The following is a 25,459-nucleotide window of genomic DNA, read 5'->3' as shown; positions in this document are numbered from 1 at the left end:
CTGGATCTCGGGTCCCTCTCAATACAACCCTGTGCGTCTCTGTCACCTCAGCAGACGAACTCTCTCTTCCGAGTTGGCCAGGGCGGTTTTAGATTACACAATATGCAAATAATATGGCTAAATATGGAAAGACAACAACCTGGCATAAAATCATTGGCTATGTATATGCTGCAGTTAACTTTAGCTTTCTTATGATTGGCTTTCTTTGTTCTGCAGGATGGCGTGGCGACTCCTCCTTTCTGTGGTATGCAGCCGTTGAGCCTTGTTGGGTGATCTGGCGCCTCTTTATCTCATCTGGGTGTTCCTGTAACATTCCAGTCATGCTTTCGCACTCAATCACTCCTTATATGGCAACACAAGCACACCGCATACCGCAACCGCTCAGCAGCACAGCATAATAACATATTCTTTTATTCCCTCTCATGACCTCAGACTACTGAGGTCATCACCTACACCACGTTCTTACAGCTCCGATGCTCGGAGAGGGACAGCACCACCGTCATCCTGTGGCTCTTTTTGTGGGATCAGCATGTACTGCCCTCCTTTTGGCGGTGGGCCCAGCGTGCGTTCGATGGTCCTTACAGTCAGGGATCTGATACAAGGTATACAACAACATCCGCACAACACCATAATAGCCGTAAAAACTGCATTGGTTGTTTACATTTCAGATTTAGCAGCAATTGTTGTGTCTGTGTCCGCGTTTTACCACCATCTTGCTCTGCTTCATACCACACCGTTCCATTACAGGAATGATACTCCACCACTCTCTCCAGCACCACTCCATCATCTCGTTCATCCTGTATCACATTATCCAAGGCCATCAGCGTACAGACAAAAAGCACACATAGCAAGCATATCATAATAAAAAGAAAAGAAAAAGGACATTTGCGTCCCTGTTGGTCACCCTTAGTAGGTTTTTCACTTCGAACCACCTTTACCTTCCCTCTCTTGACCTGCCCGTCCGGGCAGGCAACTTTCAAACTAACCATCATTAGGCACAAAATCAGGCGCAGGCCGCAATTGCGAGTAATGATACCACTTTTGTCCTTTCGAGTCCAATTGCGCGGCGTGTGAGGTTCTAGCCAGAACCTTGAACGGTCCCTTCCAGCGCGGTTCAGTCCACTTCCGGGAGAGCACCCGGAGGTAGACGTATGGCGTGATGTCCGAGTCCAAAGAAGGCGAAGATGAAGACGTCTCTGCAACCGCCTTTTCAGCGACCTGTACAGACACACTGGAAACAAGTGAATGAAGATACTTCCAATATGCTGCATGTGACAAATCCGGTGTCGGTAGGTCGGCTGGAGGCACCAGAGTGGAGGCGGGACCAGGCATGAGGCGACCAGTCAATAATTCAAACGGAGCAAAACCCGTCATTTTGTGAACAGTTTGGCGAACAACTAAAAGTGCCAAGGGCAAAGCTTGCAACCACGTCATTTTGGTTTGAGCCATGATTTTCGCCAATTTCTCTTTTAAAGTCCTGTTGAATCTTTCCACTTTGCCTTGGCTTTGGGGGTGATAAACACACCCAAAGCGATGTTTCAGTCCCAAAAGGGCCTCAACTTTGGCCATTGCTTTATTGTTAAAATGAGTCCCATTGTCTGACCTGATCAATGCAGGAAAGCCATGTGTCGGGATGTAATGATTCACTAGAGCTTTGATCACTGACGTGGTATCTTCCTTGGCACACGGATAAGCCTCTGGCCAACGTGAATATGAGTCAACGATGACCAAAAGGAAGCGCTTACCATTTACTCTCTCATTCATATCTGTGAAGTCAATGACAATTTCAGCACCAGGCCAAGCCACAGGAGAAAATGCTCCAGGTTTAGGTTTTAATGTTGGCCTGGCATTAAAAGTTTGACATAGGTTACAGGCCGCCACAAACTGCCAAACCACCTCCTGTAACTTTGGATGCCACCATTGTCGGAGTTTGGGAAGCATTGCCTGAGGCCCCACATGTGCTACAGTATGGGCCTCAGACAACACTGAGGTCATGAGTTGTCCTTCCGGGAGAACCGGCTGGCCCCTGGGTCCCACCCAGAGACCATCCGACCTCCTAACTGCTTTTGACGCAATCCACACAGATTTTTGTTCGGGCGACGACTTACCTTGAGCCTCCATGATCTCATCCAGTGCCACCTCGGGGTCCACTGGGAGATCAGGAGGTTCGCCATCCCACACCACAGCGGAAGATGCTAGCATCATCTCCCCCTGTGGACTGTACCCAGCCACTTCCTTGGCAAGGGCGTCAGCCCTCTCATTACCTTTTGCAACCATGGTGTTGGCTTTTGAGTGTCCCGGGACCTTCACAATTGCCAATTCGTGAGGGCCCTTGATTGCTTCATACAATCGCTCCATCAAGGTTTTATGAGCAATTTCCTTGCCTTTTGCTGTCAGCCAACCATTGTGTAGCCAACCTTTAAGGTCAATTAGAGCTGCTGACGCAGCATATGCCGAATCAGTGTACACAGTCACTTGCTGCTGAGGACACAATTCCAAGGCCAACACCAAGGCTAATACTTCCGCCGCTTGAGCAGAAGGTTTTGTTGTCAACCGTTGGGCTTTCACTGGCACAAAAGCACCATCCTTCCACTCCACCACCGCCGCCGCAGCATGGAGTGTTCCATCCTTTGCACGCCAACAGCACCCATCTGTAAACATCACTCGACCACCTTCCAATGGTTCCGCATATAGGTCCCCACGGACCTTCTGGTCTTTCTGCACTTTCAATGCACACTCATGTGCGCCCTCAAGTAGGTGATTTGCCATGTTAACACCATCATACACATACGTAACATTCGGAGCTGTTAACGTTTTCATCATCCGTGTTTGTCTCAACGGCGTCAATGTGAATGCTGCAGAGGCCACAAAAGCCGACACTGCATGGTCAGTTAGCACCTGAACTGGATATCCCATAACCACATGTGCCGTTTTCTGTAGGACCTTCGCCAATCCGGCAGCATATCTCACACAATCCGCCTGCTTTTGTTCAATTCCATCTAAGGGCACACTGCAATACATCAAAACTGCCCTGTTGACACCCTGCTTTTGATACAATGCCGCGTTTACTGTCTTTTCATTGGTGGCCACATCCAGATGAAATACCTTAGTATAATCCGGAGTGGCCAAGGATGCTGCCGATGCCAATTCCTGAATCAATTTTACAAACTGCGCGTCGTCCTCTGGGGTCCACTGCAGTGTAGCCTTCAAATTGCGGACCCCCTGTTGTTTGACCAGGGCCCGCAAGCCTGCTGTTTTATCCACATAGCATGGGATATAGGCTCGACTATAACCACACAGTCCCAAAAATGACAACATTTCCTGTACTGTTTCCGGACGTGGATGTCGCAGAATGGAGCTACGGTGATCTGGGGACATTGCCAAACCGGCAGGTGTAATCACACGTCCCAAGAACACCACCGACTTTCGGCAGCATTGTAACTTCTTCCTCGAGACTTTGAAGCCCAGGTCTGCAAGCTTCAACAGCACTGCACGTGTGGCTTCCACACACTGGTGGGATGTCTCTGCTGCAATGAGAAGATCATCCACATACTGTAGGAGGACCGAGCCCTGAGGTAATTCACATAAAAACAGCAAATCCCTCAATACTTGATTAAAAATTCCTGGTGAATTTTAAACCCTTGTGGGAGTCGTTTGTATTGCAATTTCACCCCTTTATATGTGAATGCAAACACATGTCTTATATTTTCAGCCAGTGGTAGACAGAAATAGGCGTTGGCCAAGTCAATCACCGTGTACCACTGTTTCTGAGGATCCAGTGAGGACAAAATGCGGTGGGGGTCAGGAACCGGCAAAACTGGAGTTATTGTGATATCATTTACTGGCCGTAAATCGTGGGCCATCCTCCACGTCACCCCATCAGCCTTCTGGACCGGCCTCAGAGGTGTGTTCCAAGTGGACGCCGAAGTTTCCAACACCCCCGCATCCCAGAGTCCCGCCACTGTATCCTCCATACCTTTGTCTGCTTCCTTCGGCCAGCGATATTGAGGACGGCGCACCGGAATGGAACAATCAACTTCCAATTGAATTGGTTCCACTGTGTGGCAAAATCCCACATCAAATGGACCCTGTGACCACAAGGTCTGTGGCATTTGATCCAGCATTGCCTGTGCTGACTCATGGTCAGTCTGTTCTCGTCCATGATGACGGTCCAGAAAGACCAGTTCCAATTCTGATTCATCCACCATCCTAGCCATTATCCTCCAACTTTTCGTCGTGGCTGAATGCCACACATCTGGAATCTCAGTTAACATCCAATCACTTTGTTGTGTCAGCCGCTTCACCATGGGACCCAATTGGCGGGGCTCATGGCCTGGCGACACAGCCAATGACACGTGAGGCAAACCCTCATCGCTCATTTTGTACCACTGCTCCTGCTCAGGCGACAACTGAACATATGCTGCCACCCCTTCGGGGCCCACAAAGATGCATGGTGCTCTCAATGTCCAATCATCTCCCTCAATGTCTTCAAACGCATCTCTATACACATCATCCGAATTTCTATCATAATATAGAGTGCAATGCAACGGGTCCACCGGGGAATGGTATGGTGCCAGGGCCTGGATCCAGGGTTTCCACAAAAGGTAAGTGGAGTAAACGCCTCCCCCAAATGGGGTTTCAGGACTCAGCTTGGCCCAGTAAATCCGTGCCGTCTCTGGCACCGTGGGGAGTGGCGCCATCAACCACTGACCCCTGGTTGTAACTGGCTGGGAACATTCCAAAGTTTTGCCATCCGGAAATGTCACAGTGAGTCCCTTGTCTCCACACAAAATTTGTGCTCTCAGTGCTGACAACATGTCTCTTCCCATCAAGTTAATGGGAGTGTCCACTGCGTGGACATATGAATGATAGAGTTTCTGTCCAGTGTTCGTAATTTCAGTTTTCAACGGTCGAGTGAAAAGCAGAGTCTGAGGACGTCCCGAGAAGCCGACCAACGTTGTGACTCGTCTTGACAACGCTGAGCTTGGCAGTGGCATATTAATTGATGAATGTGTCGCTCCCGTGTCCACCAACATCTGGACTGGAGTATCCGCCACTGTCAACTGAAGCATTGGCTCTGCCTGGCCAGTGCTTCCCGAGCTTCCCAGGCCCCCCTATTCGTCCTGGCCATACCACGGATCAGCCTGGTAGTACTGACCCTGTGGATTCGGTTGGGGCCATGGGCGGGGCTGTCGTGGTCCCCCTTGGGGTGGGGGCCCCGCTGGTTGGTTCTGCTGCACCGCCCCTGGTGGAGGTGGGTTTCCATGGCAATCACGTGCCCAGTGATCTGGAGATCCACAGTTGAAACACGGCCCAGGGGAAAATCTGTTCCTCCCCTGACCTGGGGGGGCGCCACGCCCACGCCCTCTGTATCCACCTCGGAACCCCTGGCCCCGGCCTCGTCCAGCCCCCGCTGGAGCTTGAAACATCTGTTTTTGTTTTGCCTTTTCCTGTTTTGTCTCACCATGCAACTTTGCCAACTGCAGCTTGACCAAGCTAGTCGCCAGAGCATCAGTCTCCTTCTGATCTTTATTAGCTTTTTCCATATATATGCGGCAATGGTGTATCAAATGCCTCTTAAATCTCGGCTCTGGACAAACCAAAATATCTGGATCAACTCTCAAAATCGTCTGTACCTCATTTGGGAGGCCATTCAACATCGCCGTCCTGAACATCATCTCAGCCTCAGGAGTACTACCTGGATGTTTACCTGTTGTATCAATCCAAATTTCCAATGCCTGAGCATAATGCTGTTCAGGTGTCACATCTTTGCCAAGATTAAAAATTGTTGGCACCGCATCCACTGGGGAGGGGAAAGCTGCTTTTAATTCCCGAAAGAGAGCCTCTGACACTTCAGCCAGGGGCGTCTCTCTCCCCAACTGGCGGGTGCCTGCTGCCCCCTCAAGGCTTTGTAGTTGAACAAGGGAGCATGATCCCAAAATAGCTTGTCGTAAATCCCCCAATGCTACTCCCTGTCCTGACATGGCTGCCAAAAATTTAGTAATCCAGGCTCGGGCCCCCTTGTGTAAGGGAGGCAACTTCTCCACCAACGCAGCCACATCCCGGAGCACTAATGGCTCATACTGTCGACCTGCATGTGTCACCACAAGGGGCGCCATTGTCTGCGGGCGCTCCTGTTGTGGCATCATCTTCCTTTTACTGCGTGTCTGGTATCCTCCTACACTCACTTCCTCATTATCAGATACTTCCCCTCTGCTCAGAGCCCTGAGCATCTGTTTCTGCTCTCTCATCAACTCTTCATCATCATCATCACTTTCCTTCGCTTCGTCGCGGCCCCCCCTATTACTGGGCGTAGCCTGCTTTTGCTTCCGCGTTTCCGCCATCACCTCCTCTAACATCTCTCTTTCCTCACTCTGCACTCTCTCTCCTTCAAACAACTTTCGTGACTCCTCCTTCTTTAACAACTCTAAATTTCGCCTGCCCCCTGTGCTGGGTGTGCCCTCATTTCCTCCTCGCGCCGCCCCTGGCGTGTGCGCGGGTGACTCTGTTACTCCCTGCTGCTCTCCTCTCAGCCTCCTCCTTTCAATATTTACTGCTTGTTCGATTAACTGAATCGACGCAGGGGCCATGTGTGTATCCTCTCCTTCCACATCTAACACCATTCTGCCACCCAGTGTAACCACCGGAGCCATAATTGGCCCGGTCGGGTACGGCGGGGGCTCAACAACATACTGGTGAGGAGCGGGCAGCTGTGGATAGATGCCCCCTCCACTCCTCGTCTCATTTTCTAACTTACTTTTCTCTGCTTTTTCTTTACTTTCACCCTTCTCACTTTCTTCCTCAGCGATCACCGCCAATGCTGTCGCTATAACTGCCAACTGATGAATGCCCCGTCGATCCTCTTCCAACTCTTTCACTTTCTTTTCAACTTTCTTACGGTGTCGCCATCCGCCCTGGTCATTATCTCCCTTCATTTCCTGAATACAAGCCAACATTCTAATTTCCTTTTTCTGTAATCGTTTCGCCAGCTTCGACATATCCCATGTTCCCGGGTTTCCGCGGAACAATTCATCCTTTCTCAACTTCAAAAACAACTTCCGACTCCGTTCTTTCTCCTTCTTAATTTTCTTACTCTGAATCCCGCTTATCAATTGCGTTTCCAACTTCGAGTAATGACCATTAATCTCTGACCACACGTCAGCCTGTTCGTCTGTGCCACCGGACCCGAGATCCTTATCACACTCCTTTCCTTCTGCCATTCTCCAATCCACCCGTGCGTGTCCCAATCACTCTTATACAGAACAATTTAGACCTCTTTCACACTCACACTCACACGACTCTCACACCGATACGTAAATCCCAGATTTTAAACCGTATCAAAACCACGAATAGTTCCAAACTATTCTAGTAGGTAAATCCCAGATTTTACACCCTACTATAATCCACACGTAAATCCCAGATTTACTGCAATCCCTTCCTCACCGTTTTCCTCTTTTAATTTATACTCTTCTCCAATATGCAGAATTTAGACATATAGTAACAGGTATTCTGCTTACCTTTCAGTTGTGGGTACCCAGAGGAAAACAGGTAGGATGCAGGATTTTCCTTTTTCAGGTCGTCACCTGGTGTGGATTAGGGTCCCAGACCCTGAGTCCCAGACTCTGTGGTTTTCTCGAAGTTCCAAACTTCTTTACCTCTCATGCATCACGTCGGGGTCACCAAAGAATTGTTGGGTAATTTTCGTCTATTATCAAAACAAACAAAAGTTACTTATCTGACTCCAAATTACGGTAACCTTACCCGCCATTCATCCAACAATTACGCGCGCTCGTTCTGCAATTGAGAGGTCTTAGGAAGCCGGCATTTTCACACACGAGTGGATTTATTCCTTTACAAACAAATCTAATACAAACACCTGGATCTCGGGTCCCTCTCAATACAACCCTGTGCGTCTCTGTCACCTCAGCAGACGAACTCTCTCTTCCGAGTTGGCCAGGGCGGTTTTAGATTACACAATATGCAAATAATATGGCTAAATATGGAAAGACAACAACCTGGCATAAAATCATTGGCTATGTATATGCTGCAGTTAACTTTAGCTTTCTTATGATTGGCTTTCTTTGTTCTGCAGGATGGCGTGGCGACTCCTCCTTTCTGTGGTATGCAGCCGTTGAGCCTTGTTGGGTGATCTGGCGCCTCTTTATCTCATCTGGGTGTTCCTGTAACATTCCAGTCATGCTTTCGCACTCAATCACTCCTTATATGGCAACACAAGCACACCGCATACCGCAACCGCTCAGCAGCACAGCATAATAACATATTCTTTTACCGGATAACGTGTTCTCATCAGGTTGTGGAGTACACACGCCTTGACCAGGACCCTCAGTGTCAGCTTCATGCATCATGGTAGTCAGGAGAACTTGAAATCGGTTGGCAAGGATGCCAAACGAATTCTCAACTACCCTTCTGGCTCGCGAGAGTCTATAGTTGAATATCCTCTGCTTCCTGGTCATGTCCCTGTTACCATACGGCTTCATCATGTAGGTCCGGAGTGCGAAAGCATCATCTCCCACCAGAAAGTAAGGTATATCCTCAGTGTCACCTGGGAGAGGATCAGGCTGTGGGAAACCAATTATGTCATTGTTCTGGAGACCCTCTCTGAAATCACTTGCATTGTAGATTTGGGTATCAGACGAAGACCCCTTGCTGCTGACGTCCATACAGAGGAACCTGTAGTCAGATGTGACGACTGCCAGGAGAATGACACTGAAGAAGCCCTTGTAGTTGAAGTAGTCGGACCCAGTGTTGGCAGGAGCTTTACAGGCAATGTGTTTGCCGTCTATTGCACCGATGACGTGTGGAAAGTTCTAACTGTTCATCCAATTGTCACTAATCTGACGCCACTCTGCATCAGTCTGTGGTGGCGAGAGCAGCTCATCACGATACTCCTTGACGATGGCCACACACACTTCGCGCACCACCACACTGATGGTGTTGTGAGGGACCCTCCAGCCATACTGCATTTCACGGTACTTTGTGCCAGAAGCAAGGTGCCTCAGGGTGAGTGCGACCTTCAGGCCTGGATCAAGGGGTGCTCGCCAGTTGGTGGTCTCCTTGGTAAGGGCTGGTGTCAGTCTCTGCACAATTTCATCGAACATGGCAGGTGGCATTCTCATGAAGTTCTGGAAGGCCCTTGGATCTTCGTTACGGAGCTCCACCATGAGACGATCGTACAGCCCCAGCTCAGGTCTCCTGCCAATCCAGTCGCGCACCCAGATGTTCCGGACCACCCTCCTCCTCCTCCTCTTTCGTCTTCTTCTATCAATGAGGAACTGATGGACCAGTACCAGTTGTTTCTGATGCTGCTGGAGCAGCAAGACGAGGTCACTACGGTGACGGGGATTCACCCCTTGACGTCTCGAGCACAACTGACGTGTGCTCGGCAAATCGCGCTGTATATACGTGGAGAAAGGCATTTGACCGTCACACGCGTTACACACGCTAATTCACGTGATAACACCGCGATACAGGCGCAGAACAAACGTGCTATGAACGTGTTCCACCCACAATTACCCGCTGAAATTTCGCGTCCTATTCATGTGTAACCATGCCCTGGCCGCGGCCATAGCACGTCGTCCCGCGTCTGTACCGCGTCATTACCTCGTGTGTGCCACGTGTGCCGCCCGCGGTTACACGTGGTCTAACGTTTTGAGCAGCGCAAAACTTCTTCGCGCGGCCAACCGCGTGTGAATTTCCGACCGCGTGTAAAGCACGGCTGTATCTCGTCTGTATGGCGATCTCAAAGCGTCCAACAGCGTCTGCTTCACAGGCAGAAATTTTTGGCTGTGATTCAGCCTCGATACGCCCGTGAAAGGCTGTGTGACCGGGCCCTAAGCAACCAGGATAACATGTTACACAGTTTCTCTCTTTGTTCAGCATGAATATAAATTCATATATCCACACATGCATATCCTGCTTTAGCTTAACATTTGGTCGATTGATTTATTAATTAGATTGATTAACTTAAACTATTTTGCTAAAGTAAGAGTAGTAATGAACTTATTTGGGTAGTTTTTAAACAAGGTATAATGCATCAAATTAATTGTTTAAATTTTAACAGAAGCATGAATGCCCTAGAAAAATTGGACCAGGTGGCAAAGGACATTCTAGCAGGTAAGAATGATGTCATATTTTACTATTTAACAAATTACATTGGGTTTGGTTGTCACATGATCTAACTATTGGTGGCTCATAGCCTGGGTAGGGATTCCATTGTGTCCTGCAGCCTTACCTCAGCTACAAACTGGCTTTTCTCCTGTTGCTCAGTCCTGTTCAAAGTTGGGCATGACAACGGCTTGGTCTGGCATTTGCCAGGCAAGGGGTGCACCACACAAATTCCTAATCAATTCTCAATCTTAGAGGAGATTGAGTTGTGGTCTGGCTATAGCCACAGCAAGGTACATCATTCAATTACCCTGGATGTCCAGAGGTAGATATGGGTCTGGATATTTAGACTATGAATCAATTGGACAAGGTGTTGACAATTGAATGCAGACGATTCTTACTGTAGCAATATCAACAGCACACTACTTGTACATCACACACAGCTTAACTGTATAGCACTAGTCTTAACCAACACAGGGTGATTTATTTTATTTTATGTAAACTTCAAATGTTTGGATAAAAAGATATCAGCATTAATATAGTATTCTTTGCTGCATGTTGAACACTCATCCACTCTCAAGTTTACTGGATAGATTCCACAGGTATTGTATGTCTTTGCCTCGCTCAACTTTTTCCCAGTTCATTTTCTTTACTCATATTTCTGAGTTAGTTACTCAGGAAATATGTGTTTTATTCAGTACTACAAAAGTTAGAGATATTGTGCTGCTGTCTCTATTATGGCCTGCATGTCTTAACCTCTAAGCATGTTGGGACAAGAGTTTTAGGTTAAGGAACGTAACAGTGCTGGAACTACGTAATCTCTGGATTATTCTTAATCAGTTGTCATTATTCTTCAATTATTTTTCCTCTGTCTCTGTTGGTCACACAGTGGCACATATTGATGCAGATGCTCTGCACACTTTTAAGGGATGATCTGCAAGACCTTTTTCCAGAGCCTGAACATTTTCTTAGGAAAAAATCCATTTGGAATGTTGTGCATCCTGAGGTATGACAAACTTGTTTCATTGTCCCTTAAGATTTTCTTAAAACACCATCTCAACAAAGGTAAATTTGTCTTCTTTTCATGGATTTATTCATAGGAGCAGGCCTCATCCAGCAACCACAACCAACACCCAACAAACGATGATACCAACAAAGAGAAGTCCAGCCAAAACCATACAACTTCCGAGCCTCCAATATATTATTTACAGATAGTGAATTAGAGCATGTTGTGAATGAGCGAATGAATTGTCTGTCCCTGTGTGCCCTGCGATTGGCTGGCAACCAGTTCAGGGTGTCCCCTGCCCACTGCCCAGAGATGGCTGGGATGGGCTCCAGCCCCCCTGCGACCCTAATGAGGATAAGCGGTACGGCTGATGAGATGAGATGAAAAAATGGACAAGGAGGAGAGTGAGCTCTCTAAAGAGCTGTCTTGTAGGCTCATTAGAAATACAGTGACTAACATGGTCTCTATAGTGAGGGCATTGACCGTCGAAGACTTCATCAAATACCCTACCAAAGACCTGCAGTCAATGGCAAGGAGACTTGTTTTGTATTACCCAATGTTGTCCGATAAAATGGATCTACAACGTCCATGGGTAAGCAAGCATTTCAACATGTAATCATTTCATCACAATATGGGTGGAAGGGTACAATGACTTGGTGATTGGTATCCTTTGTTGTCATTATTTTTTATATGAATTGATGAATTGGATATAGTCAGCCACTTAATTTGACTGATGGGAGTTTGTTTCCAGTCTCAGACAATATGGGTGGGAATTGGGATCTACCGTAGAGCCGGTACAACGAGAGAGTTTTCTAAGCTTTGATAATGATATTATAACTTTCATTCCAAACCGTGCCTGTGAAGGATAGCAAAACGCTACTAGAAACACGCTTGCAACACAGTAATCGGCTCTGTTAAAAAAACATACCGTACTTGTATGAATCAAGGTAAACCGTCCTCATCTTCCTCCTTATACCTGATGTCATCAAAGTCGTCTTCCTCAGATGGGAAAAAGACTTTGTCATGTAGACGTCGTCCCACGCTCCCTTATTCAAAAACATGCTAGCAACACGCTCGTAGAGTAAAATTTACGTGCAGTAGCTCTGTTTCTTTATCGGACTGCTCGATTGCTTTTAGCTTGAAAGCTGCGTCATGTGCCTGTCTTTTTGCATTTTGCATCATAAGGGTATGTTTACGCTAATTTGATTTACTGTATGCACAACCCAAGAAGTTGCAGTCTTCCTCGGCGCATATATTCCACCGGTCTAAATCTTACCTTTTGTACTCGAGAGCCGCTGGCGGCCGTTAGAAAAATTACATAAATTGTCCGCATCACTGAATAAGCAGCAGGGTTGAACGTTTGCGGGAAAAAGTAGCGGCTTATAGTCCGGAATTTACGGTAGATAGTATGCTATCTATCTTATCTATAGATAAGTAACGAAGTTTGATAAACTTATTGATATCTTGTATTAACCAGGGATGTGATTTGACCAAAGTGAAATTATCTGAAAATTAGCGGGGGGGGGGGGGGGGGGGGGGTGATTGCTAGCTGGGGGGGGGGGGGGAAACCAGGTAGGACCAGGGCAGTGCCCTGGTGGGGGGAAAAGTGGGGCGAAGCCCCCCCCCGGAGCTCATGGGTTTTTTTAAGTACTTTCAATGCACTCAGATGACAAAGAAATAGACAAGACAACAGCATAAATTTTCAATGTATATTGAACTATCCCATATAAAATTACAGTTTAAGTCAACTCAAAATCAGTCACATTAAAAAACATTTCCCCAACGCCACTATCTTAATTGTAAAGAAGATGGTTCCAGTGGCAAGGGAGACCCTAGACGACCGGCATCTTTCTACAACTGCAGGCGGCTAACGGGATCCAGGTCTGTAGGAAACCGCCTCAAAGCGTGCCGCCACCAGCTTTTGGGATCACTCTTAGTCTGGACTCTACCCTTCGACCTGTTCGGCTTGGGTAACCCTACCAGGAGTACGAGACTCCCGCCGACATAGCTCTGGGGGTCATGGAGACGCGCAAAGTGCCCCACCACGATAAGGTGGTGATCCGTCGGGACACAGCTAAATCCATTCACATGACCCAAACACTACTTCCTCCTAGACTTCATTGCTTTGGAATGGGTCTTTCTAGCCTGCTTCTGTGCAGCTTTGATGGTTCTTCTTGAGGCAGCCTTGCTCATTTGGGTGTCCTGTTTCACAGCAAGTTCTGTTCGTTTTGCAGACAACATAGCTGCTTCTGCATCCTTCTCCTCCCTGTACTTTTTGGAGGATGTCCTCAGATTTAGGCACAGTATGGACTGCACAGGATCCATCAGAATGTCTTTCCTTCCAAAATGGCTGACAGAGGTGGTATTTCTTGCTCTTAGGGCATATTTTACAGTCTGGATAGAACTGTATGTGGCTATGTCCATTCTGCATGCTTTGGGGTTCAGGACATCACCCATGACACTAAAAGCCCCCTCTACTTGCGGCCCATGGAAGCAACTCATGAGAGCCTTCACCATCTTGGCCAGGGTTGGGTATCTTCCAACAGCAAAGACTTGGGCCCACCAACGATCCAGTGCAATTGCCTTCCCCTCTGAGTCCAAAGGTGTTGGCAACTCACTGTCCAACTGGTATTCTCTCACCTCGAGATCATAGTTCCCCAGCTCTGACTCATCAAGGACATTGGTGACCAACGACGACAGCTTCTTCAGTTGGTTTAAAGTTGAGCTGTGTCCTCTGGCAAGTGGGTCAATGGCAGAGGCTGCTCTCAGAAGCTTGCTGTTCATGGGCAACTTTTTCTGAAGGTACAGACCACATGCCAGATATGCTGCCTTGGCTTTGGCTTTGAACTTGAACACAACTGACGACTTGTTAGAAGAATCCATCAGTTTGCTGGTGACACCACCATAGAAAATATCATTTTCTCGGAGTTGGTTGGCTTTGTTGTTCAGTTCAATTTCTGTCAGTTTACAGCCTTGAAGGGACTCTGGCTTTAGGAAACAGGACAAGAACTTCTTGAAGAAGGACACTTGCTTGTCGTTCAGCTTGTGGATCATTGGCGTTTTCGTCTCAAAGGTGATCACATAGTTCTTCAGCAAGGGCAGAACTGCTGTGTACAGGTTGAGGGTGAGAAGCGTATCCAATCTTGTGAAGAATATCTTCTCATAGATCCTCTGCTTCCTCTTCCTTCCTTCCTCAGTCATGTTCTTTTGGCCTAAAGCTGATTGTATGTCTTTGAGTTTGGCTTTGACTTCTCTTGAAAGATCCTTCTTGTGGTAGATGGCCATGATGGTGGGAAGATAGAGTTCTTTATCTCCTCTGCCAAGAAATGCATAGTAGAAGATGGTAAAGACATCCATGAGGCGTAAGGTGGACATTGAAACATTATAGTTTGAAAGCCATCGATGGCTGACAAATCTCTCTGGCATGGTGAAGGTGATGCCTGTCAGAAAGCAAATTTCTTGAAGAGCTTCCTTCAGATCGGTTGACCACTTGAAATCGTTGAAGAGATCATTATGGAGTCCTTCAATCTTGTACTCAAATGGCTTGCAAAAATGCTTAGAGGCGTTGTGGATGTGGTGGCAGGTATCCCCATCTATGTCAAGGAGATGTGGTGCTGGTCCCTCTCGCAAACGCGTCTCAACTCCAGATTTGGAACCCCGCATCACTGCACATGAGTCCATCAACACAGACACCAAATTGCTCCAGGGAATATTGTTCTTGGTCATGAGGGCTGAGAGTTCATCAAAGAGAGATTTGCCGTCAACTTTAACAACACTCAAAGATGCTAAATGTTCCACCACAACAGACTTTGTCGACGGGGAGAAATAGCTGACGAGAACACACAGGACACGGTGTAGATTGTTGCTGGTGGACTCATCAATGTTCATTGAAAAGTGGGAGGATCTTAAGTTTGTTAAAGTCTCATCAAGCATAGTATGGGCAAGGCCATACTTTGTTTTGTAGGATGCACTGGTTCTATCCATGGACAGTCCATTCAGAGCTTTTGGATCCCTTGCCAGTTCCTTTGACAGTGTGATGAGCTTTGGGGCCATGGTGAACGGAAGAGAATTTTCGGCCAGCACTCCCAACAGCATTGCCTGAAGAATAAAAGAAATTTAACAATAATCAGTAAACAATTAAATAATTTAAATAATTATTTGAATTATAATCCAAAATGTCATGCGACCAAAGTAAATAAAAAAGGATTTAGTCTAAACTTTCATGCACATTCACATGTCAGAGTATTTATTATGGTGACAAAAAAATGTTGAAAATTAGCTACAAACCATTGGAAATAATATTTACCATGCAATAAATCATTTAATCAATCATTCTTAATACATAATGGATAACAAAAACATAAAATACCTCATGCAGCAAGCTCTGATAAAAACACAATCATGCATTCGACTAAGATCATCTCTGTAACTGCATACATCAAGACACTCAACATCTTGAAACCTAAAAAGTGCAAACATGCAGCATTCATTTGAGTTTGTGTCAATGATTAACCATGTTATTAATATTAAGTAAATTATGTACCATAATAATATCGTGGCCATTAAGAAAATCAATGGTAGAATATCATACAAGTACTTAATTTAAAAAATATAAATACTGACAATAGTTTTGATTACTATTAGGCTTAATAATATTTTTAAATTTCCTAAATCATATTTTAAATGTAATAATTTATTTCTTTAATAGCAGCGTATCCAAGTATTTGATAAATGAAAGTACAATAAGTATAGGCCCTACAGTAAAGTGTTGGTGTAATGTACACATGAAAATCTATTATTGTAATTGTTAAATATTTATGGCCATTTTTATTACGTTATAATATTTTCGAAAAAAATGGGAAAACTGTCAAATAAATTTGAAAAGTTTACCACCTACCTCAAAATTCACGACTCTATCAGCAACTGGTACAGGTTGTTGGGGTGGATCACGTCTCTTTATTACCGCTTCCGATTGTGATGTCAATAAGGGATGGAGGCCGTAAAGTTTTGGAGTTTTCGTTTGGGCACCGAAACTTCCAGCGATGGAATAATTTGTCGTTCTTGACTGGAGTTCTTTCACGTGTTTTTTGCTCTTTGCGTGACTTTCAAGAGCTTTGAAACCTCTCCCACCATAGTCGATGGTATCATGACACCAAATGCAAAGTGCTTTCCCGGCACGATCGATCTTCCGAATAAAGTCATTGAACAAATTCGTCACAGTCTTCTTTCCAACATTCGTAGATAATTCCTTCTCCAACCAGTCCCATCGAAACTTGTTTTTTACAATCTTATCAATTTCTTTAGCTCGCGGAGCATCTTTGCGTTCGATCACGGACATCTTTCTTTAAACACCCGGCAAAAACGTGTGAGAAATGAACAATGGCACACTCCTATAACAAGCGCGTTTATTGGTCAACACGAGACTTCAACCAATCGCAAGTACGTTTCATTTCAGTTACGGAAACACTCAAATGGCATGCTGTCGAGACGAAATCGTTTTTTTTTACCAATTAAAACACCGGAAATTTTAAAATTTTATTTTTGGAGATAAAAAAAGCGGAATTCCGCGAATTAGCGGAAAAATCACATCCCTGATTAACATCTGTACCCTTGCACACTCCTAACCAACACAAGTAAATGGATTGTTTGTCTTTGTTCGTCCATGCGTTGTCCTAAATTTTTTTGTTTGCTCATGGTCTTTATAATTCATGTTTCAGTTCAAACTCTTTAAGTAAAACATCAGGACTCCACGCAAAACCCAGGGGGCTACACCAAGGGGAAAAAAGAGACTCCTTGAGTTTGGCGCCACAGAGAAAGAAGATGAGGGGGACTTTGACTCCAGCACTTCCACTGTCATTGTCTCCTCAAGCTGCAGTAGCACCATCAGCAGCCCAGAAAGTGAAGGGGACCCCCAAGTCATAACCATCACTCCAGCAAAACAAGCTGATGCTCTTGGTAATTGTATAAAAAAAAATGTAGCATTCTCAGTGGAGTAGATCCATTTATTGAAATTACACACAATCAAAGATAAATCAGCACGGCACATGGTTCTACTTCTTTTAAGAGGGCACAGACAAAAATCTCCAGCTTTTATTGAAATTTTCAACTGGTGGGCTGAACAGAAACAAGAAAAAGCAGAAAAGGACAAGACCAGATACCAGAAAACTCTCATAAATACTATTTTTTTTACCGGGCGGGTGAAAATTTTGACCTTTTAATTTTTGCCTTTTCCTGTTTCTATTCATGTAATATTAATGAATGTCTTCATTAGATGTAGTGGACATTTTATCTTTGTTCCAGTAGAAACAATAGCATGAATAACTTAAACAAAAAGCAAATAATTTTGACCTCAACTGTGTTGTGATATTTTCTTTTACCTTTTTAGAATGTAGGCAGGACAGCCGGATGGCCCAGGCTAAACACTACAAAACTGCAGGAGCTATATCGCAAGACCAAACAGAACAGAGATGATGTGGCACAACTTCTTGACCTTGAGTTTGAGGGGAGGAGGGCCTTCATTGATTCGGACACAATAAGGAAACAAGACAGACCGGCAAAAATATTCGAGGCATATCCATGCTTTAGAGATATTGACCATGTAAGTATGATCACAATTCACACTTTAATTCAGTTGAACAGAGAAATTGAACATTGGATGCATACTGCTTTGATACATTAAATAGCTGTTTCAGACCCCATTTACATGCAGGTAAACCGTTCATGTATTTTCTCCGAAAAAAGAAAATGAGCAATCTGGTTTTATTTCTGCATGTAGACAGGGAAAACAGCATTTATGCATTGTGATGTGATTTTTCCTTCTTTAGAATATCTGATAGTCCATCTGTTTCGCAAGTTATTTGCAACACACCTGTCTATTTGCGTTTTATCATCAGTGTGAATGGAATTATTTTCTCAAATGGAGGAGGGGAAGGGGGAACATAGTTTTTTAAAATACCTCTCTACATATAATTGTCGTTTTCAAGTGATGCTTTAACTACTATGTGTTGGATATTTCCATACAACATTTCTGTGTGTCTTCCCCACCAAAGGTTCTTGATGAACCAAGACGAATGATAGACAACAACAACTCCAAATACGTGCAAGAGCTGAGGGAGCGGTGGCTCGAATTCAAATCGAGATTATGCTTCTATGGGGTTTACAAGAGGGCAATGAAACCTCCACTGTCACTTTCAGCTGGTAAGGACAGCCAACACAATACCAATAGAATCTGTATCTTTGTTTGTTTCTGTATACTGAGAGACAAATATTTGATTTAATTTCTTTTTTTTTTTTTTTTTGAGGAGCAAGCAATAAACCTCTTGACCATGCTGCCAGCTCTGTTCCCGTCTAATGTTGCTGTGCCCAAGAAGATGATATCTGCCTCTGAAGCGCTCATCCATGTTCTTCTGGGAAGTCAGAAACTTTTACATAAGTGCCTACTAAACTTTTTCAAATATGTTTGCTTCTTTTGTTGGTCCACTATTTTGTTCATACTAAATTGTCATGTTTAGTCGGGGAATGGAGGGATGTGATTCCTGTCTTACTGATGTTGTGTTTTTCTGTTAAGCCCACAGAGGAACCTGAGACGTTCCTGAACAGAAGGCCACTCACCACACCACTCTTTTTGGTGGATGAAAATCTAGACTCCTTTTTCTGCCTTGGAACCGAAGCAATCCCATTACCCAAAAGGTACCTAGGGGATGCAGCATTGTACATAATTGCATACTATTATGTATTACATATGACCTACCCCAAATGCGTGGCCTCTGTTCTTTCCCTTCTACAAACTGAGGTCCTGGGGGACTTGATCCATGAAAAAGATGCCACACCAGCTTTCAAATGAGCAAGAAGTGATTGGATGGCCTTTCTTGCATAACTTTGTATAATGTTGCCTCCCCTAGTGAACACATGTCACCTCACCGAGGAGGAGTTTGATCGTTGGGTTAAGCCGGAGGAAATGCTCGGACCCAAATGAATCCTGTCCGGAGAGCGTAGGGGACGCTTCTTTTCAATGCCTGGACTGAGAGGGATTTGACATCATGTGCCGTCATCTGTGACCCCTCACGCTTTGGCCTCTCAGTCTCCCTGTAATGTACGTGTGTGTTTTAATTGCCTTGTAATGAGTTTAAGCATTGATTTAAAAAAACAAAACAACTGATGTTCTTAAAATTAGACAAAAAAAGAATGTTTGCAGTTCTCTTTGAGAAATTTGGTAACTTGCACTTTATATCCTGAAGGCAAAAAAAATGTGTTGTCTGTTTGACAGTTCACTGATTTCGCTGTAAATTATGCTTTGTTTGTTACATTTTTGCGGTTCCTTTCCAGCCATGTGTGTTTTGAATATTCATAAAGCCTTCTAGGAAGTCACTTCGCCCCAAGTCAGCTCCTGACCTCCCTCCATCTGAAGTGGTTATTTTATAGGTTAAAGGGCACTTCTCCCTTGGTCTTAAGAGTATTGGGACACATTGCTCTTGCACACGCAAAACCGAGTGACTAGGGCAAATAGCGAGGGAAAGTGAGAAGAATGGGACGCAGCACTGGTCTCACCTGTTTTCCAATTAAGATGCATATGCTACACTCATCATCTCAGGTAGCTCACTTGATGCTAGCGTTTGAGTCAGGACCAGAACAGAGACAGGAACCAATTGGGTTACGTTTCTCTGTTTTATTGGAAGAAAGGAAAGGAATGCACCCACGATCCAGTGATCACTGGTCGCGGGAAGCAGGTCGCTCTGAATGCGGAAGTGGGACTTCCGTGGCGAGCGATGGCGATGTCGGGAATGGAAAAAATGGGTCAGTTGTCGGGACAGGAGAGCAAAAATCGTGGTCGGGATCAGAAACGAGTCGAAAGACCGGAGAGGAGAGTAGACGTGATCAGGATCAAAAAACTGTTAGAAGCCGGGGAACAGACGGGAGCAAAAACAGGTGTGAGTCAGAAAGCATGCCTCGAGTAGAATGAGGTTCGCAGATGTAGTGACAACAAGTGACAGAAAGCAGTGGTTTCGAATCGTGACAGGGAGCCAATCAGTGTCCAATGCAGTTGGCGCCAAAGGAGCGGGGACAGGTGAGTCAAATGAATAATCATGGCAGAACTCTCCCCAGAAACAGGAACACCAAAATAAAAAAAGTTAAAGTAATAATCCGAGTGAGCCGATGCCCCATCATCAGCTTCAGGGGGTGGCTGAAGGAGTTCAAAGAACAGAAACACAAAAAACAAAAATTAATATTCCTCCGAATGGACCGATGCTCCGTCACCAGCATCAGGGGGCGTGGCAGAAGCAGGATCTGGAAGAGACTGGGCTGACGAGCGGATGCCCCTCGGGCGACCTCGGCGGAGAGCAGGCTGGTGGGGATACTGCGGGTGGAACTCCATTATGAGGGCACGGTCCAGAATCTGCCGCGTAGGGATCCAGGATCTCTCCTCTGGGTCGTAACCCTCCCAATCAACCAGGTACTGGAGGCCCTGACCCCTCCGCCGATGTTGTGCCTAATTTCGACTCCCATGCAAAATCCTCCCCTCCTCGCGTGAACGCACATTCTGCTGTGCCTCCGACAAAAGCGATCGCATTCTATACAATAAGCTTATTTAAACAATAAAGCGAGGGTAGTCTATATAACGCGTTTATTAAAACAATAAAGCGTGATCGTATTTTACAAAATGCTTTTGTTAACGTGGATGCAAAAGTCACCAACGTCAATGTACGCTATGATTTCCACGATCACAACTAATTGTACACAAATGGTCTTTATTTGATGTACTATAATAGCCTTATGTGTGCCTTTTATTGTAGGTAGTTGTTTATTGATTGCTGGTTAGTTTGGTAACCAGGCGACCATTGTATTTTCAGTGTATGTATTGTTGGTTTTGTACTTAATTTCGCATAATCATAATGTATATTGCGCTGTCCTTTCCTTTCTATATGTACCTTATTCCAGCGTGTCATCTCCGTTTTTCATGACCTGGGGATGAATCCATTTACAATAGGAAAATAAACACATCTCGTAATCATGACGTATTAAAACTCCTTTGTCTTGTGACTGCCCTGTGTTGCAAAAAACTCCAATGATCTGTTCTGTTACTAAAATGAAACTGTGAGAATAATATATACTGTACTTTTACACAAAACTGTAAAAATCTGTACCTTGTGAATTCTGTTTTTTAATTGCTGCTGCTAAAAGCCATAGTACTTATTTTCATTGCACTATTGCTACAATGCACTCTTCTTTTTCATTGCAGTATTATCATGACTTAGGTCAGTTTTCTGCGCTCTCCGCAGCGGTTTTTCGCCTATTTATTCTGGCTAAAATGTTGTGGTGTGTGACATGAGTTCACGGAGCATATTTGACTGAATAGCCACGATTAGCAATAGAAAATAAAAACATTAGTCCACTTAATTAAATAATTCAATTTGATTTACAACCTTAAAACATGAGTTAACAATTGGCAATTGTTTTGAATATGGTAAAAGTTATCCAAACTCCAAATTGTGAGTTGAAATAATTATAAATTGTGTGTTCAACAAGATAAAGCAAGTTTTTTTAAATGAATAATGTAACATGAGTTGTTTTGACTCAGTGTCAAGTTTAAACAACAAATGATCATTAATTGAACAACTTGTTTGACTGAACCTTGTGTGTGGGAACAAAGCTTATCTTTCAGTTGTGTTTACTCATATTTTTTAAGGCGGCAATTGAACTTAAATTTTTAAATTGAACCACATAGATTTTTATTACAGTTTAGTGCACCCCATGTAGAGAGCCTAAAATGTTATCTATTTATGGAGAGGGTCATGTATATATTGTGTAGTGCTTCCTGCTAAGGCAACCTAATAGCATACCTAAGGGTATATCGTATGAGAATATTGGATTTTTTTTTTAATGTGTGATAAGTTGTATACTATGTTGTGCTTGTTTATTTGTGACTTGATTTCTTCCTATTAGCATCATTCCACATTATCACTGTGTAAACTATTGTGTTCAAAAATAAGACCAGAGAACAAGTTTCTTCAAATGCAAAAGTATACTTTCTTGTTTTCTTGTAGTTTGTTCTTTTCAATGTTTCACAAGATTGTATCAAAAATACAAATATTTACGCATTAACACATAGAACTTGTCAAGTCAAGTCATATTTATTTATATAGCTCTCAATCACAGAGTGTCTCAAAAAAAGTATGAATTGGGCATCAGTCATCAGCTAAGTCTAGACTTAAAAACGTCCACTGAGGTTGCAGATCTTTTCTCCGGAGGCAGAGCGCTCTTGAGCCTGCAGATTTTTTTCTTGGCTCTTGGAATCACAAGTAGACCAGCATTTTCCGAGTGGAGGCTCCGTGTAGTAACATAGGGGGAAATTAATTCAGAGAGAGGGGGCAAATTGTAAAATTAAGTATAAATAACTATTAACACATAGAACTTGTAAAAATAAATAACTTAATAATAATGAATAACATAATAATATAAATAAAAGACATGATCAAGGTTATCCAGCCACTACTGTTTCTCCAGGCCTTCTTGGTCAAAAATACATGCAGGACAGTAAAACCAACTTGTGGCAATGCAAGACTGAACACAGCTTGTATGAAACCACAAATCGCAGCTTTCACAGGTAATCTGAAAAATGATATTGACAAAATAAAATGAAGAGTCCGAACTTTGCAAGTACTTTTGATAACTTGGCACATACAACCAATTTCTGTGCCACTGACACTAACATGGGTTTAAAAAAATATCAACAGATAATAGCATTTCTCACCCAGGCGGTCTGTCTTTGTTTTCCTGCCACTTCACTAGGGTCGGTCTCGCCACAGATGCGGCACAGGTTAGAAAGGTCCTCTACAAAAATATAATGACAATTTACTCCTAAATGGCTATACATTTGTTTATTACTACTGTTGAGATTAAATGTATAGATACCTGTATTCTCAAGAAGAGCAGCTGCAATTCACGAACGCATTCTAATGATGCTGGAAATGTAATTCTTTCCTTTGTAAGGAAACATTCAGCAAACTGTAGAAAAGAGTAGAGATCAACATTTATCTTCCAAAGCTGCCTTTATGTTACTATTAGGAATACTATTTGTTTTGGATTAATTGTCACAACTTTACGTCCCGTTGACAGATAACTAAATAATAGCACTTACCTTTAATACAAAAGGACCACAAGAAGTGGCATCTGGCTAGCATGAGTGTAGGACTGTGTGACTGTATCCATCAAGAAATGTTGACCCCTTGAGCTCTTATGAACGCTCTAAGACATAACAAAGCACTGTTACAATGCATTCTTGATCTTAGTCCTAATGGACATTACTCATTTAGCAGATGCTTTTATAAAAAGCAACTGACCCAATACTTGCATTTCTTATAGGATGTTATTGTACTTGTAATCGACAGAACTCAAAGCTGTATCTTCTTTCTAAACAAGTGACTGAGTTTAACCAACATTTACAATAGACATTAAACGAGTGAATGTATATATACCTTGTAACATTTTGGCATCTGTTTATTTGGTTCTTGGATTCCCCAAGAAGATCAAGAAAGAGGGCCCTCTTTTGTGGTGGGATCATTATCTGTTTTTAATGATATAAAATGCATAAGTAGAAATTAATGCAGATATTCAATTCACCCACACATACAGTGAAGAAAAAAGTATTTGAACAACCTGTTATTTTCCAATTTCTCCCACTTAGAAATCATGGAGGGGTCTGAAATTTTCATTGTAGGTGCATGTCCACTGTAAGAGAGATTAACTAAAAAGAAAAATCCAGAAATCACAATGCATGATTTTTTTAACAATCCGAAGAACACCATCCATACTCTGATGCATTGGGGGGTTGTAGCATCATGCTTTGGGGGTGTTTTTCTGCACATGGGACAGGACAAGTGCACTGCACTAAAGAGGATGAATGGGGTGGGGCCGTGTATTGTGAGATTTTGGGGAACAACCTCCTTCCCTGAGTCTGAGCATCGAAGATGGGTCTTGGCTGGGTCTTCCAACACGACAACGACCCGAAGCACACGGCCAGGAAAACTAAGGAGTAGCTCCGTAAGAAGCATATCAAGGTTCTAGCATGGCCCAGCCAGTCTCCAGACCTGAACCCAATCAAAAATCTTTTGAGTGAGCTCAAACTCTGTGTTTCCCAGCGACAGCCCAGAGACCTGACTGATCTAGAAAGGATCTGTGTGGAAGGGTGGGCGAAGATCCCTCCTGCAGTGTGTGCAAACCTGGTGAAAGACTACAGGAAATGTTTAACCTTTGTAATAGTAAACAAAGGCCACTGTACCAAATGTTAACATTCATTTTTTCAGGTGTTCAAATACGCATTTGCAGCTATATTACACAAATAAATAATTAAATAAAAATGCATTGTCATTTCTGGATGTTTCTTTTTAATTGATCTCTCTCACAGTAGACATGCACTTACGATGACAATTTCAGACCCCTCCAAGATTTCTAAGTGGGAGAAGTTGCAAAATAGCAGGGTGTTCAAATACTTATTTTCTTCACTGTAGACACAAAAGACTTATTTTACAAACATTGTAATGGAATGTAGAGAGCAATGGATATGGTAGAATTAATTGAGAATGGTCCATCTATGAATGAGGTAATGTTTATCTTACAGTCAGCATGAAATGATTGTCCTCGTTGATGATGCCAAAGATGTATTTGAACTGCAGAGGATCCAACTGAAAATATAAATATTATTTATAGAGTTAATAGGAATGTGCAGAAAAATGGAAAGGGGATTACTAACATTTACTCTTTGTTTTTTGTGTTGCCAAAGTTTTGACATGGCATAAGAGTCAAGTGCCACAGCTTTTTCAGTGGACTTCTCATTGAAGTCCCTCACTAAAATGGACATGTAGCCATTAAGGACCTGAAAGAGATAAATAGAATAAGATATATATCTTAACAAAATGTGTACTGTAATATTACTGATGTCAAACTACAACGTAGTTCTGCTTACCTCACTTTCGACCTCTACATTCGGAGCCGTTTGTTTGTCAGCATAGAATATTTTACAAGGGCCTATTTTAGAAAGCAAGACATATACTGACTTTCCTGCCCACGCCTCTGCTATTCCTGCAAATGAACATAATATTAAGAATGTGTCAAAGCAACAGTGTTATATCATGGATGTCATAATATCCACATAAGTTCTCTCCTTCTCCACCCCACTCTCAATTTTACACTTTCTTTTCCCCTCTCCCTTTCTCTTCCTCAAGTCAAGTCAAGTCAAATGTATTTATATAGCCCTTAATCCAGGGGTGTCAAACTCATTTCGCATCGTGGGCCACATATGGCCTAGGGAGATGTCAAGTGGGCCGGACCATT

General features: G+C 43.9%; 1 protein-coding gene, 1 long non-coding RNA gene and 1 pseudogene across 3 annotated transcripts; 1 reads left to right on the top strand and 2 right to left on the bottom strand.

Annotated features, from left to right (window-relative positions):
• Window positions 1-12,698: 12,698 nt before the first annotated feature.
• On the bottom strand, window positions 12,699-16,723 carry LOC148353528 (uncharacterized). The gene is made up of 2 exons (XM_088351454.1): window positions 16,029-16,723; window positions 12,699-15,229 (listed from the first exon to the last, which is right to left on the bottom strand). The coding sequence occupies exons 1-2, from the start codon at window positions 16,467-16,469 to the stop codon at window positions 13,232-13,234; spliced, it is 2,439 nt and encodes an 812-aa protein (XP_088207580.1). The 5' UTR covers window positions 16,470-16,723; the 3' UTR covers window positions 12,699-13,231.
• Window positions 16,724-17,536: 813 nt separating this feature from the next.
• Window positions 17,537-19,162, top strand: LOC148353527 (uncharacterized; annotated as a pseudogene). The gene is made up of 5 exons (XR_015852575.1): window positions 17,537-17,729; window positions 18,181-18,324; window positions 18,433-18,544; window positions 18,706-18,820; window positions 19,033-19,162. The product of XR_015852575.1 is annotated as an uncharacterized LOC148353527 (transcript).
• A 3,443-nt stretch (window positions 19,163-22,605) lies between these two features.
• LOC148353526 (uncharacterized) lies at window positions 22,606-23,407 on the bottom strand. Its single transcript, XR_015852384.1, has 4 exons — window positions 23,268-23,407; window positions 23,042-23,134; window positions 22,881-22,960; window positions 22,606-22,738 (listed from the first exon to the last, which is right to left on the bottom strand). It is a non-coding gene; the product is annotated as an uncharacterized LOC148353526 (long non-coding RNA).
• Window positions 23,408-25,459: the final 2,052 nt, after the last annotated feature.

The sequence above is a fragment of the Urocampus carinirostris genome, chromosome 13 (genome assembly GCF_059441175.1).
Source record: "Urocampus carinirostris isolate Australia breed hairy pipefish chromosome 13, RoL_Ucar_1.0, whole genome shotgun sequence".
NCBI classification, from domain to species: Eukaryota; Metazoa; Chordata; class Actinopteri; order Syngnathiformes; family Syngnathidae; genus Urocampus; species Urocampus carinirostris.
Note: the sequence above shows the minus strand (reverse complement) of the source record. Positions and strands in the feature narration are given on the sequence as shown.